At 23.5% G+C, this 15,206-nt stretch overlaps 1 protein-coding gene across 2 annotated transcripts in view; it reads left to right on the top strand.

The window, feature by feature from the left end:
- Msr-110 overlaps nucleotides 1–15,206 on the top strand; it is a 399,260-nt gene that overhangs the window by 208,450 nt on the left and 175,604 nt on the right. Inside the window, exon 2 of one of the 2 annotated variants that reach the window (XM_075368739.1) lies at nucleotides 11,782–11,907. In XM_075368739.1, coding sequence (XP_075224854.1) covers nucleotides 11,803–11,907 — 105 coding nt within the window. In that variant the 5' untranslated portion in view covers nucleotides 11,782–11,802. Of the gene's footprint in view, nucleotides 1–11,781; nucleotides 11,908–15,206 lie in introns of those variants that run through there. The other variant, XM_075368740.1, reaches the window with a different exon arrangement.

Genomic DNA, 15,206 nt, shown 5'->3' with positions numbered 1-15,206 from the left:
TAATAATAATAATAATAATAATAATAATAATAATAATAATAATAATAATAATAATAATAATAATAATAATAATAATAATAATAATAATAATAATAATAATAATAATAATAATAATAATAATAATAATAATAATAATAATAATAATAATAATAATAATAATAATAATAATAATAATAATAATAATAATAATAATAATAATAATAATAATAATAATAATAATAATAATAATAATAATAATAATAATAATAATAATAATAATAATAATAATAATAATAATAATAATAATAATAATAATAATAATAATAATAATAATAATAATAATAATAATAATAATAATAATAATAATAATAATAATAATAATAATAATAATAATAATAATAATAATAATAATAATAATAATAATAATAATAATAATAATAATAATAATAATAATAATAATAATAATAATAATAATAATAATAATAATAATAATAATAATAATAATAATAATAATAATAATAATAATAATAATAATAATAATAATAATAATAATAATAATAATAATAATAATAATAATAATAATAATAATAATAATAATAATAATAATAATAATAATAATAATAATAATAATAATAATAATAATAATAATAATAATAATAATAATAATAATAATAATAATAATAATAATAATAATAATAATAATAATAATAATAATAATAATAATAATAATAATAATAATAATAATAATAATAATAATAATAATAATAATAATAATAATAATAATAATAATAATAATAATAATAATAATAATAATAATAATAATAATAATAATAATAATAATAATAATAATAATAATAATAATAATAATAATAATAATAATAATAATAATAATAATAATAATAATAATAATAATAATAATAATAATAATAATAATAATAATAATAATAATAATAATAATAATAATAATAATAATAATAATAATAATAATAATAATAATAATAATAATAATAATAATAATAATAATAATAATAATAATAATAATAATAATAATAATAATAATAATAATAATAATAATAATAATAATAATAATAATAATAATAATAATAATAATAATAATAATAATAATAATAATAATAATAATAATAATAATAATAATAATAATAATAATAATAATAATAATAATAATAATAATAATAATAATAATAATAATAATAATAATAATAATAATAATAATAATAATAATAATAATAATAATAATAATAATAATAATAATAATAATAATAATAATAATAATAATAATAATAATAATAATAATAATAATAATAATAATAATAATAATAATAATAATAATAATAATAATAATAATAATAATAATAATAATAATAATAATAATAATAATAATAATAATAATAATAATAATAATAATAATAATAATAATAATAATAATAATAATAATAATAATAATAATAATAATAATAATAATAATAATAATAATAATAATAATAATAATAATAATAATAATAATAATAATAATAATAATAATAATAATAATAATAATAATAATAATAATAATAATAATAATAATAATAATAATAATAATAATAATAATAATAATAATAATAATAATAATAATAATAATAATAATAATAATAATAATAATAATAATAATAATAATAATAATAATAATAATAATAATAATAATAATAATAATAATAATAATAATAATAATAATAATAATAATAATAATAATAATAATAATAATAATAATAATAATAATAATAATAATAATAATAATAATAATAATAATAATAATAATAATAATAATAATAATAATAATAATAATAATAATAATAATAATAATAATAATAATAATAATAATAATAATAATAATAATAATAATAATAATAATAATAATAATAATAATAATAATAATAATAATAATAATAATAATAATAATAATAATAATAATAATAATAATAATAATAATAATAATAATAATAATAATAATAATAATAATAATAATAATAATAATAATAATAATAATAATAATAATAATAATAATAATAATAATAATAATAATAATAATAATAATAATAATAATAATAATAATAATAATAATAATAATAATAATAATAATAATAATAATAATAATAATAATAATAATAATAATAATAATAATAATAATAATAATAATAATAATAATAATAATAATAATAATAATAATAATAATAATAATAATAATAATAATAATAATAATAATAATAATAATAATAATAATAATAATAATAATAATAATAATAATAATAATAATAATAATAATAATAATAATAATAATAATAATAATAATAATAATAATAATAATAATAATAATAATAATAATAATAATAATAATAATAATAATAATAATAATAATAATAATAATAATAATAATAATAATAATAATAATAATAATAATAATAATAATAATAATAATAATAATAATAATAATAATAATAATAATAATAATAATAATAATAATAATAATAATAATAATAATAATAATAATAATAATAATAATAATAATAATAATAATAATAATAATAATAATAATAATAATAATAATAATAATAATAATAATAATAATAATAATAATAATAATAATAATAATAATAATAATAATAATAATAATAATAATAATAATAATAATAATAATAATAATAATAATAATAATAATAATAATAATAATAATAATAATAATAATAATAATAATAATAATAATAATAATAATAATAATAATAATAATAATAATAATAATAATAATAATAATAATAATAATAATAATAATAATAATAATAATAATAATAATAATAATAATAATAATAATAATAATAATAATAATAATAATAATAATAATAATAATAATAATAATAATAATAATAATAATAATAATAATAATAATAATAATAATAATAATAATAATAATAATAATAATAATAATAATAATAATAATAATAATAATAATAATAATAATAATAATAATAATAATAATAATAATAATAATAATAATAATAATAATAATAATAATAATAATAATAATAATAATAATAATAATAATAATAATAATAATAATAATAATAATAATAATAATAATAATAATAATAATAATAATAATAATAATAATAATAATAATAATAATAATAATAATAATAATAATAATAATAATAATAATAATAATAATAATAATAATAATAATAATAATAATAATAATAATAATAATAATAATAATAATAATAATAATAATAATAATAATAATAATAATAATAATAATAATAATAATAATAATAATAATAATAATAATAATAATAATAATAATAATAATAATAATAATAATAATAATAATAATAATAATAATAATAATAATAATAATAATAATAATAATAATAATAATAATAATAATAATAATAATAATAATAATAATAATAATAATAATAATAATAATAATAATAATAATAATAATAATAATAATAATAATAATAATAATAATAATAATAATAATAATAATAATAATAATAATAATAATAATAATAATAATAATAATAATAATAATAATAATAATAATAATAATAATAATAATAATAATAATAATAATAATAATAATAATAATAATAATAATAATAATAATAATAATAATAATAATAATAATAATAATAATAATAATAATAATAATAATAATAATAATAATAATAATAATAATAATAATAATAATAATAATAATAATAATAATAATAATAATAATAATAATAATAATAATAATAATAATAATAATAATAATAATAATAATAATAATAATAATAATAATAATAATAATAATAATAATAATAATAATAATAATAATAATAATAATAATAATAATAATAATAATAATAATAATAATAATAATAATAATAATAATAATAATAATAATAATAATAATAATAATAATAATAATAATAATAATAATAATAATAATAATAATAATAATAATAATAATAATAATAATAATAATAATAATAATAATAATAATAATAATAATAATAATAATAATAATAATAATAATAATAATAATAATAATAATAATAATAATAATAATAATAATAATAATAATAATAATAATAATAATAATAATAATAATAATAATAATAATAATAATAATAATAATAATAATAATAATAATAATAATAATAATAATAATAGAACTCAGCCTCACTTTTTCTATATACGGATTGGTCGATAAAAACTTTTTCCAAATATTCTCGATAAACAATAATTAAATGCGCACTTTTATGTATTGTAGGAAATATATTTGTTTAAATATTTTAGATAATTCCGCCGTTCTCAGAATATATTATATTTTTACGCCCTCAGAAAATATTTCACCAATATTATTTCAAAACATTAAAAAGTTAACGTAAATAAAATTTTAAGCAGCTCCTGAATTAAATAGTTTTATTTTCCCAGGCTATAAATATATTTGCTTCTACTACAACAGCATTGCGATCAACCAAAAATTTGTGTATCTAAAATTTTACAAATCTCGAAGTTTCAAGAGGCTCTTAATCAAAACAATACAAACAAAGATGTACAAATTTACCATAAAATACGTACATTAGATGGCTTGTCTCCTGATCTTGATCTTTATTATCTCTGGACAGGTTCAACACAAATTCTTCGTAAGTGGTTTAATAAATTTCTATGTATGAGATATTGAAGGCATTAAATTTTGAAGAAAATTAAAAAATCTGATGTGGAAAACGCATTGCTTCCTTGTACGCCTATTAAATTAAATTTACACATTTTTTTTTTTAATGAAAAGTACATAGGATTGTATTTCATGAAACACTTCTGATACTTTTTCTTTATTATTGAATTATCATATTAATATATTACATATATTATATATTTTTTTTTATTATTAATTATTATATTAATCTTTACATAGAACTAGCAGTTGATGATGTTAAAGAACAATTTCGATTCGGAGTAACAGTACAAGGTGAAAAGATAAAGATGCTACGATTTGCTGATGATATAGTTATTCTAGTTGAGAGTATAAAGGATTTAGAAGGAACAATGAACGGCATGGATGAAGTCCTACGCATGAACTACCGCATGAAAATAAACAAGAAAAAAACGAAAGTAATGAAATGTAGTAGAAATAATGTAGATGGACCACTGAATGCGAAAATAGAAGGAGAAAAGATTATGGAGGTAGAAGAATTTTGTTGTTTGGTAAGTAGAAGTAGTAAGGATACACGAGAAGTAGAAGCGATATAAAATGCCGAATAGCACAGGCGAAACGAACCTTCAGTCAGAAACATAATCTGTTTACATCAAAAATTAATTTAAATATCAGTAAAAGATTTTTGAAAATATATGTTTGGAGCGCCGCTTTATATGGAAGTGAAACTTGGACGATTGGAGTACCTGAGAAGAAAAGATTAGAAGCTTTTGAAATACGGTGCTATAGGAGAATGTTAAAAATCAGATGGGTGGATAAAGTGACAAATGAAGAAGTGTTGCGGCAAATCGATGAAGAAAGAAGCATTTGGAAAACTATAGTTAAAAGAAGAGACAGACTTATAGGCCACATATTAAGGCTTCCTGGAATAGTCGCTTTAATATTGGAGGGACATGTAAAAGGAAAAAATTGTCCAGGCAGGCAACGTTTGGAATAAGTAAAACAAATTGTTAGGGATGTAGGATGTAGGGGGTATACCGAAATGAAACTACTAACATTAGATAGGAAATCTTGGAGAGCTGCATCAAACCAGTCAAATGGCTGAAGACAAAAAAAAAATTCAATTATTATTCATCGTAAATTATTTTTTAGAAATTAAGAGGTTTATAATTAGTAATAAATCAATATATTTAAATTAAAAAAAAAATTTAAAAAAAGGAGATGAAGGGATTCGAACCGATGTGCCTTCCCCTAAGATCCAAATATTTCAATAATTTAACTTTTATTTAACTGTAACTCTGGAACCTACGAAAATAAGTATCACTCATAATATATCGTTTAAAAGCTCTCAATGAGGGTTTACTGCACTTAAGAAAGTCCAAAATTCAATTTTTTTTTTTGATTTTGGGCTTTTTTGGATACTTTTGTTTCAGTCGATTGCAATCAAAAGGGGAGGTACACAAATAAATGTTACAGCAGTCCTAAATCCAAAATTTCAGTAACCTACGGCTAATCGTTGAAATCTGAAAATCGAAATTTTTCGCGATCGCAATACTTCCTTTATTTCGTACAAGGAATAAGAAAGGGGAGAGTATTTTCCCCATTTTAGATTTTGGACTTTTTGTTTTGTAGTCGAAGAAAATTGAAATTTATATTACAATGAATGTATTTATTAAGTTATTTAAAATTCCAATGTTTTAAGTTCGGATTTAGCGTTGGAGAAATATTCAACATTATTTCTAAACAATATTAACTTTATGTCTCGAAAACCCATCAACAAAAATGTTGTCATTTGACTATATATATATATATTACGTCAGCTTCGGCCTGACGTTGGACCCTAACGAACAAGGAGGCATCACGGAATAATTTTTTTCCTTCCTGAATAATATTGCGTGGAATCGGGCCGACTTATTAAATTAAATAATTACTCTAATAAATATAATTTTTAAAAAACAAGAGGGCTGAGCGGGATCCTACTTAAAATATTTTTTTTTACGTTTCTAGACTGAAAATCCAGCTGTATCGTGTAGTAATGTAGAAGATATGGATACTAGATGATGGTTACCGGTGTTCTTTGTTGGTTGGGCTGCAGTTAACCACACATCTCAGGAACGGTCGACCTGTGACTGTACAAGACCCAATACAATACACTTCATTTACATTCATAGAAATCATCCTCATACATCCTCTGAAGTAATACTTTACGATGGTTCCAGAGGCTAGACAGAAAAAGAGAGAGACGATATGGAAACCTTTTTTTAAAGAAAACGGGGTTCCATGGCACCTGATTTGAGAATTAAAACGTTTTTTTTTACTCTTTTATCCCTGATTCTTTATCCGTTTTTCAAGTTATGGCCTATTTTAAAAATGTTATATGAAGCAGCTACCGTGCAAGGAAATTATAACACTTTTTTAATTACATTTTTTTTTTAGCAATTACGCTATAAATACGGATACGGATAAATAAGGACGTCATTCGGATAAAGTAGTCAACTGGGTCTCAATGTTTTTACTGTGAATTTTGATTTTTTCTATATTATACTTTTAATACGGCATAATTTTTTTAGGTAAAAACGTGACTTGACCAAGAAGTTAAAAAAGACCTAGATTTTGATCTTTTTTGTAGTTATGGGTTAAATCGACTTATTTTAATCGGCCAGCTAAAACAATAAATCTTTATTTTTACGATCATTAATAATAATAATGATGGTAATCATTAATAACTTGTATTTAATGAGAATATTCCAAATTTTTATTTATTTTATTTAATAAAATTATCAACATCGTGGTAGTAAATATTATTTGATTTCTTGCATTCGTAAAAGAATAATAATATTTACAATTTCTTTTTTTTTAAATTAAATAAATTTTATTTAATTTATTTAATTTAAGTAATTCTAAATACTTATACATGTGAATGTTTCAGAATATAGAAAATGTATATGTGCGTGTCTATATTTATTTCTTTTCTTGTCAGTGAAAAAAGAAAAAGGAACATAGTAAAAATTATCCAGGAAATTCCAGAAGTGAATTATTCCGCCAATCTGTGGATAATAGGGACAATGTATATGACAGTAAATACTTCTATCGTATTACACCTGATGATTGTCTGTACATGACCGACCTCAACTAGTGAAACTTGTGGAAGTGTTTTTTATTTTAAATAACAAATAAAACTGATTACTAAGAGCACTAGTTTTTTTTTATTTTTAATTAAAAAAAGAATCAAAAACGATTAAGGGAAGTTATTATAATACAATTATAATTTTAATTTTATTCATTACTTTTTGTAACAGGTATTATTTATTTTTATGGGGTTTTCCATAGCGATATTACGTGTACAGAGATATAACCATTTATTACAATAGTGGAAATGAAATACTGGTATAAAATATTATCAAAAACATTCCGGTAGTTTTTATGATATTAAAATATTAAATTAACAAAAAAAAAAGCTGAATGTATATAGAAGGTTCTGGATTAAAATTCTAATTAAGATTGATATTTTTCACACATTATAAAATAAATCTTCGATTGTACGTAAAAAATCCTACATATGTTACGGTAAATTTGATTAATCTGGTGATTATGCACAATTACCGGTGAATTTGATTAATCGCCTTCAATGTTGGAAAATAACATAAATGATTTGTATTTTTAACGTTAATTAGATGAGGAAGCGAGCGTAGGTTATATATGCATAACCTACGCTCGCTTCTCTCGCCAACCTCGGTTAATTAACAGAAATGTTTTTATTATTTAAATAATAAATTCAGTAATTACAGCTTATAGTCGAGCTGTTATTTCAATATGTAAAATATGTATATTAAAATGGAAAATATCTAAAATGACCGGAATATTTAATAAATTGCGATATATTTATTAAATTTTCCAACATTGGAGGTGATTAATCAGATCCTCCAGTAATTATGCATAATCACCGAGTTAATCAAATTTACCGTAATATATATATATATATATATATATATATATATATATATATATATATATATATATATACAGTGGTGAACAAATTAATCTCAACACAGTATTTTTAACAGAAAATTTTATTTTTAAAAGAAAGAACTTACTCGAATTTAATAGTTTGTGTTCTCCTTTGGCTTTGACTGTATCATTAGTCTTCTTTGGCATTGATTCTATAAAGGTAGAACAGTGATATTAGATTTTTTCATCTCGAAACTAAACCTGTATCAGTTTACTAATAGGGTCAGTTCTCATGCTACAGTTTATTTTCCCAAGTCTTCTTTTTAGTACGGCCCATAAATTTTCAATGGGATTAAGGTCGTGGGAGTTTCCTGGCCACGAGAGCATTGGAATTTTTGGTTTTTGAAGAAATCTTTTGCTTTTTTTTGACGTCTTGCGTCTTGGCAGGTCAGGTGGGACGAATCCCCCACAGGTCGCTACACGCATGATATATTTGCTATAGTGTCTGATTTAGGTACGATTGGATGGGTCTCCCTCAATCGGTATATCACAGTTTCTCTTCGGGCATGGTACCTTTCGGGCGAGTTTGGCTAGGTTTCGTTTGGTGTTCGAGTCAATGCCCGAATTGTGGGACTGATGATATAGTGAACCACGTCCTCTGCGTCTGTCCCCAATACGAGGTCGAACGTTCACGAGCTGTTAGGGAACTTGAGAGAATACATTCCTTTTTTGGATCTCCTTATTAACTGGATGATCAGTCACTATAGTGGTCTATAGCGGCTGGTTTTCTTCGCGCCCTTGCAGTGTGTAGGTCTGCAGAGGGAGTTTAATGGAGGTACTCGATCGTGGTAGGATCCCGTGTGGCTAGGGTTCCGGCTTAGACATTGGATTGATTGGAGTTAGGCGCATTGGCATCGTGCCACGGTTACACCGGTATTGTTTGTGATTCACTTTGGGGCTTCCGCTGGTGGGGACGGCCGCGCCACCGGGATATGTTAACCCGTGCGACGGGGGACGTGGCTTCCCTCCGCCGGTGGCGGTCGTGATCGTGACTTGGTAATGCCATGCGAGACACCATATGGAACCGGGTGGGGTGCGGGGTTTGTCCCCGGCTCCTGCGCGGACCGGAATGAGGTTGCGTTCCCCTTGTTAGGTGACCTAAATCGGTCGACTTAATCGGGTGTAGGTCTGAATCTCTCTGTTGTGTAAAACATAATTTTGATCGGTATGAGTGTAGCACTGATTTAACTTTAAACTCGTTCTTTTTCTGAGTCATTCACAGTTACGAACGGTGCTGTCAAATCTGGACTAGGTGTGGGGTTCGCGCTTTTGCGGTTTCGGTCAGTTAGTTTGAGGGAATCATGTTAGGTTGGATGTGAAAATGTCCGTTTGAGATCTACGTGAAGGCTAAATTTGATTTGTATTTTACCGATACAAATGTTTGCCAAGGCATTTACATCGGTGGCATCCCGACCGAGGCCTGGCTGATGATTGTGAGATGTAATCAGTTAGAGGGTCTAAAGACGACTTCCGGTAATCCGGTAAAGCCCATCAGGGCTTGGAACGAAGGGGGTGGTGTGGCGACCGGTAACGTCACAAGGTGGGTGTCTTCCCTCTACGAGGTTGGGATGCTTTCTTTGACGTGTGACATGGTGCAAAGTCCTGTTGAAAAATGAGTTCTGGGTTCTTCTGCATAAGTGGGACTATTTTTCTTTGACATATATTAATGTATCGGTCCGATTTCATCATCCCATCCACAGGCATGAGTGTTCCTGGCCCTTCACGAGTAAAACATTACTAAAGCATCCTTTTGGCTGGATGTTTGGGAGCTTGTTGTAGGTGTGCTGGCGTAGTAGTCTTCTCACCTGCCCGCTTACGAATGTATGCTACTCTCTCCTTTTGGATAAGAAATGAGTCTCATCTGAAAAATTAACTTTTTTCCACATCTCAACAGATCTTTATGTTCCTTTGCCCATTAAAGTCTTTCTGTCCTAACCTGTGTTACTCCATAACCTGTGTTAGTAACTGCTTTTTTTTTAGGTTTCCGAGCAATCCTTTCCGCTGCCAATAATCTTCTACAAATTGTCATATCAGAAACATTAGTCCAACTGGCTCTCAAGTCCATATTAAGGTCAACAGCTGAGAATCGTGGATTAATTTTGCTTTTTCTTATTAGTAATCGATACTGTGTAGGCGTGGTTTTCTTTTTCCATTCGTATCTTCATTTTCTCTTTGGAGAGATGGAACCTGTTTCCCTAAACTTTTTCACGATTTCATTTACAGTACCTAACCCCACACTACAGTCACTGTCAATCTGTCTTTGAATCATTTGTATGTGTTGAGACAGAGCAACTAGTTTTGACCGTTTTTTTGGGGTTATATCAATTGTATTAACCAGAAACTAATAACAAACTTATAACAGAAACTCACGAGGTCACCAAAAACTAATTGAAAATGAATTATAAAAGAACAAAAACTACCAATTTGTTTTGTGTATGAACTAACAACATAACCTGAAACACGAAACAGCCAGCAGTGTGCCACTGCAAAAATTCCCTACAACAGAACAAAAATCTCCTTTGTTCGGATTAATTTGTTCGCTAGTGTGTGTATATATATATATATATATATATATATATATATATAAGCGTAACTTGTAATTGCCGTTTTATTAAATAATTAAATAAATAAAATAAATTTTAAATTTAAATACTACTAGTATTATAATTTTAACAAAACGCAGTCTTCTTAAAGTAGGAGCACCAAATTTTTGTCTTTTTTTAAGGTTTTTATTTTGGTATTTATTTATAACAACACTCCGGAATTTCTGGTATACAAGAAATGAACATAAAGAAAAAGAAGAGAATTATTTTTGACAGGGCCGGTCCACAGATATTTTTCTGAGAAAGCAAAATGTTATTTGGGATTCAACCCTATTGGACCGATGGTCTGTCTGCTTGTCTTTTTCCTGGTGACCATACGTCCCGAATTTCAACAAGAAATATCTGTATAGTTTAATTTTATATTTAATTTTAAGAAATAAACTATAAGCTTACTTTTGTTTATTTGTATTACGCCGTCTATCATTATACTATCGTGTATTGTATAAGTTTTGTATTACTCTTCAAAATTTGACTAATTTTATTTATTTCTTCTAGTTCCTTTCTTGGCGCGCTGCTATGAGATGGCACCCCAGGCTGACTTACTCGCCCTTTGGTCCAGCCATGGTTTTGAGGGATCAACAAACTTCCACAGGCAACTCACCTCATATAGAGCTCATGCGAGTAAGTCATCTGCATCTATAGGTGTAAAAATACTAGTAAACTATCAATAAATTTATTAAATGATTATCATACTTTTGCAAGACCACTAACAAAAAATTATCAGGGATGTAGTAGCTTTTAAATTTCGCAATAGTTAATTTGGATTATATGAATTTTTGGGGGAGTATTTTTGATAATTTACCTGTCGTTGTAGTTGAATTTGATTAATTGAAATTGAAAATTGTACGATAGCAGTTTAAAAATTATTCACTGTCTGGATTGTAACCATTTAACTTTAAATAGATAGATAAAACCGTTGCATTGTACTTCTCAGGTAAACATAACATTGCTGATCGAGTGGAAAGAATTCCCACTACTGATAACGGTAATATTTCTGTTATCCATATAACGAAATTTCTGGATGTTTGGTTTAGGATCGTGGAATGATCAGATTAATTTCTTTGACAACAAGATCAAACCGTATTGTTTTTCTCTGAAACACCTTAATAAAACGTTAAGCTTATCATCATTATTAAATATTTATTATGCCTATATATATTCTCGTATAAAGTATAATATCATCTCTTGGAGCTCTAGCAAAAAGTCTGAACGAGTTTACAAGATACAAAAATTCTGTCAAATCATTATCCGGTGCCTATAAGTATAAATTGTGTAGACCTAAATTTAGAAAATTAAAAATATTATATATTACGCGCGCGCGCGCGCGCGCGCGCACACACACACACACACATACATGTACATATATATATATAAATAACAAATATCCCATTTAAATAAAAATAACAATATCCCATCTTCACCAAACCACCAGAGAGCGCAACTGTTTTCGTATAATTCAAAACAATACTTCGTTTAAGAAAAAGGCCATTATTGTGCTTTCGCTATTTTTAAATAAATTTTTAGATGAATTTAACAAAAAAAATATATATATATATATAAATATGTATGTATGCAGTGACTTAATTTAATAAGTTCAGTTTAAGTACGTATATTATTTAGCAGCATTCCGTTCATCGTGTACATAAATACTGTTCAAAACAGTTTCCAATTTTTTAGTAATTTTTATACTTAATATGTTTATATTTTAAATAATTAGTATATATTTTATTTTTTATCTTAAAGTAAATGTTTTTATTTTTATAATATACCTTATTTTTATTATTTCTTTATATATATATATATATATATATATAGTCATTCACGGGATCCGGATGTTTTTGAAGTGGGTTGTACTCGGACGTTCGTGGTGGGAGGGGCACGTGGCTGGTGTGTGACGTTTCCTTTGTTCATAGCATTTACATTTTAGTCGTTGAGATGGAGCCGTGAACGCTAGACCAACGCCTGTACGCGTATGACAGTTTTGTGCGAAATGACGAATCCGTAACTGCTGTTCAGCGAAATTTCCGCCGTCAGTTTAATATCCATCGTAATGCAAGTGTCCCTTCTCTTAACACAATATTGCGGTGGGTAAACATTCAAACAAGCGGTTCAATATTGAAGAAAAATGCCTGTCAAGGTCAATGCAATGTGAACTCCCTGTTTCAAGTGAAAATATAATAATTAAGTTACATTTACTTAATTATTTAATTAAGTAAATGGTAAGTAAATACAAAAAAATTAACAATGAAAAATTCTGTACCACTTTGAACTTGAATGAGGAACTGGCGACCATGCGCCCCGTTTTAATACATAAAGTAATGTCAAATCTACGTTCATTATGCGCCTCCATCATTTTATTTCGATTTTAAATTGTTAGTCAAATTCTTGTTGCGCTGATGGTTTCGACAGCAAATTATCGCTAAATACCCGCCAGATCCCGGAATGCGTTTCATTTTACAAAAAAAAAAAAAAAAAACAGTCGTAGACGTTTCAAAAATCGGTAAGCGTCAGAATAGTAATTAATTATAAGGGTAGTATTAAGTATTATTTGATAATTAAAGTTAAAATTTTTACAATAATTTATATTCTGCTAAGATCATCATAATTTACTTGAGTGTTTATTTTCTGTTCTTCCTAGCATTGTCATTCTAAATTCGTAGTTGACGTGTTTCGGAGTAGCTCCATTCTCAGAACCTTCCATTCATTTCTCCAAACTACTTTTAGCACTCTAGAATATTAAAAATAGTTTTGAGAACTGAGGTACTCCGAAATGCGTCAACTGCGAATGTTTGAACGACAATGAAAGAAAGGGAAGAAAACAACACTCAAATAAATTCAAATAAGGATTAGATAGATAACATATTATCAAATTTTTATCTCTGTAATTTTTTTTATAGTTGGCGAAATTTTACTTTTTCGAAACTCTCCTGAAAACCGTGCTAATTTTATTTTCATATCGGTAAAAAAAAAATTACAAAAAGTGTTATTCTATAGAATTTAAGCAGAAATGATCAATAATTTAACGATGTAATTACACGTTTTGGGATTTTTTTTTTATGACGCAGTAATACAGCAAACTCACCCAAGTTACATTACCTTAGTCAGAACAGTATAGACTGTATCGAATTTTCATTATTTGATGATATAATTACAGATAAATAAAAGATAATTTTTTAATATAATCGATAACTAGAAGTATTATTTCACTAATTAAACTGCAAATTATTAAACAGTTGTTACGTGACAAAGTTAACTGATAATTCGGCTGTTTGGGGAATACAAAATTTGTCTTTATAGATCTGACGTCAGTAGTACACTGTACAATATCTTCCCGTAGTAGTTTGATTACTAGGTAAATTTTTAAACGCAATATGTTTCAGAATTATTTGTTAATTTCTAATATAATTATTTATTCCGGGATAATTATTGTTTGTATATTGTTTATAACTATTCTTGTGAAGTTGGCGCCCTGTTTTTTTTTTAAATCGATGAAATTTATAGTTTTAATAGCATCCAAAGAGTTCTTGATAAAAGACACCAAGAGTACTACATTTCGACCTTCCCCAGAAGACGCCATTATTTCTCAAGAATTTAAAATATACTCGTAAATTGAAACTACAGTTTGTACACCTCCTCGACTTATGTCTCTGTGAATACATTTGAAGAAGTATAACAATCTTTAAATATCTTTTGAACTGTTAAACGTAGAAAAATTAAATTTAAAAAATGTTCCTACCTTAGAAAGATAAAATTTTCCCTAAGACTACCACACCTCAAGCAACCAGGATGCCGCTGCTGGGGATTGGGAGGCAAGTTAAAACTTTTAATAGTAATGGTAGGGGATATGACAAAACATTTTAAAACAGACGTAAAAAATTTCGGACTTCAACGATCCTAATAAAAATCTAATGTGAACACCA

Source organism: Lycorma delicatula, chromosome 6 (genome assembly GCF_047948215.1).
Source record: "Lycorma delicatula isolate Av1 chromosome 6, ASM4794821v1, whole genome shotgun sequence".
Classification (NCBI taxonomy): Eukaryota; Metazoa; Arthropoda; class Insecta; order Hemiptera; family Fulgoridae; genus Lycorma; species Lycorma delicatula.
The sequence above is the reverse complement of the archived record's forward strand: the minus strand, read 5'-3'. Positions and strand labels throughout refer to the sequence as shown.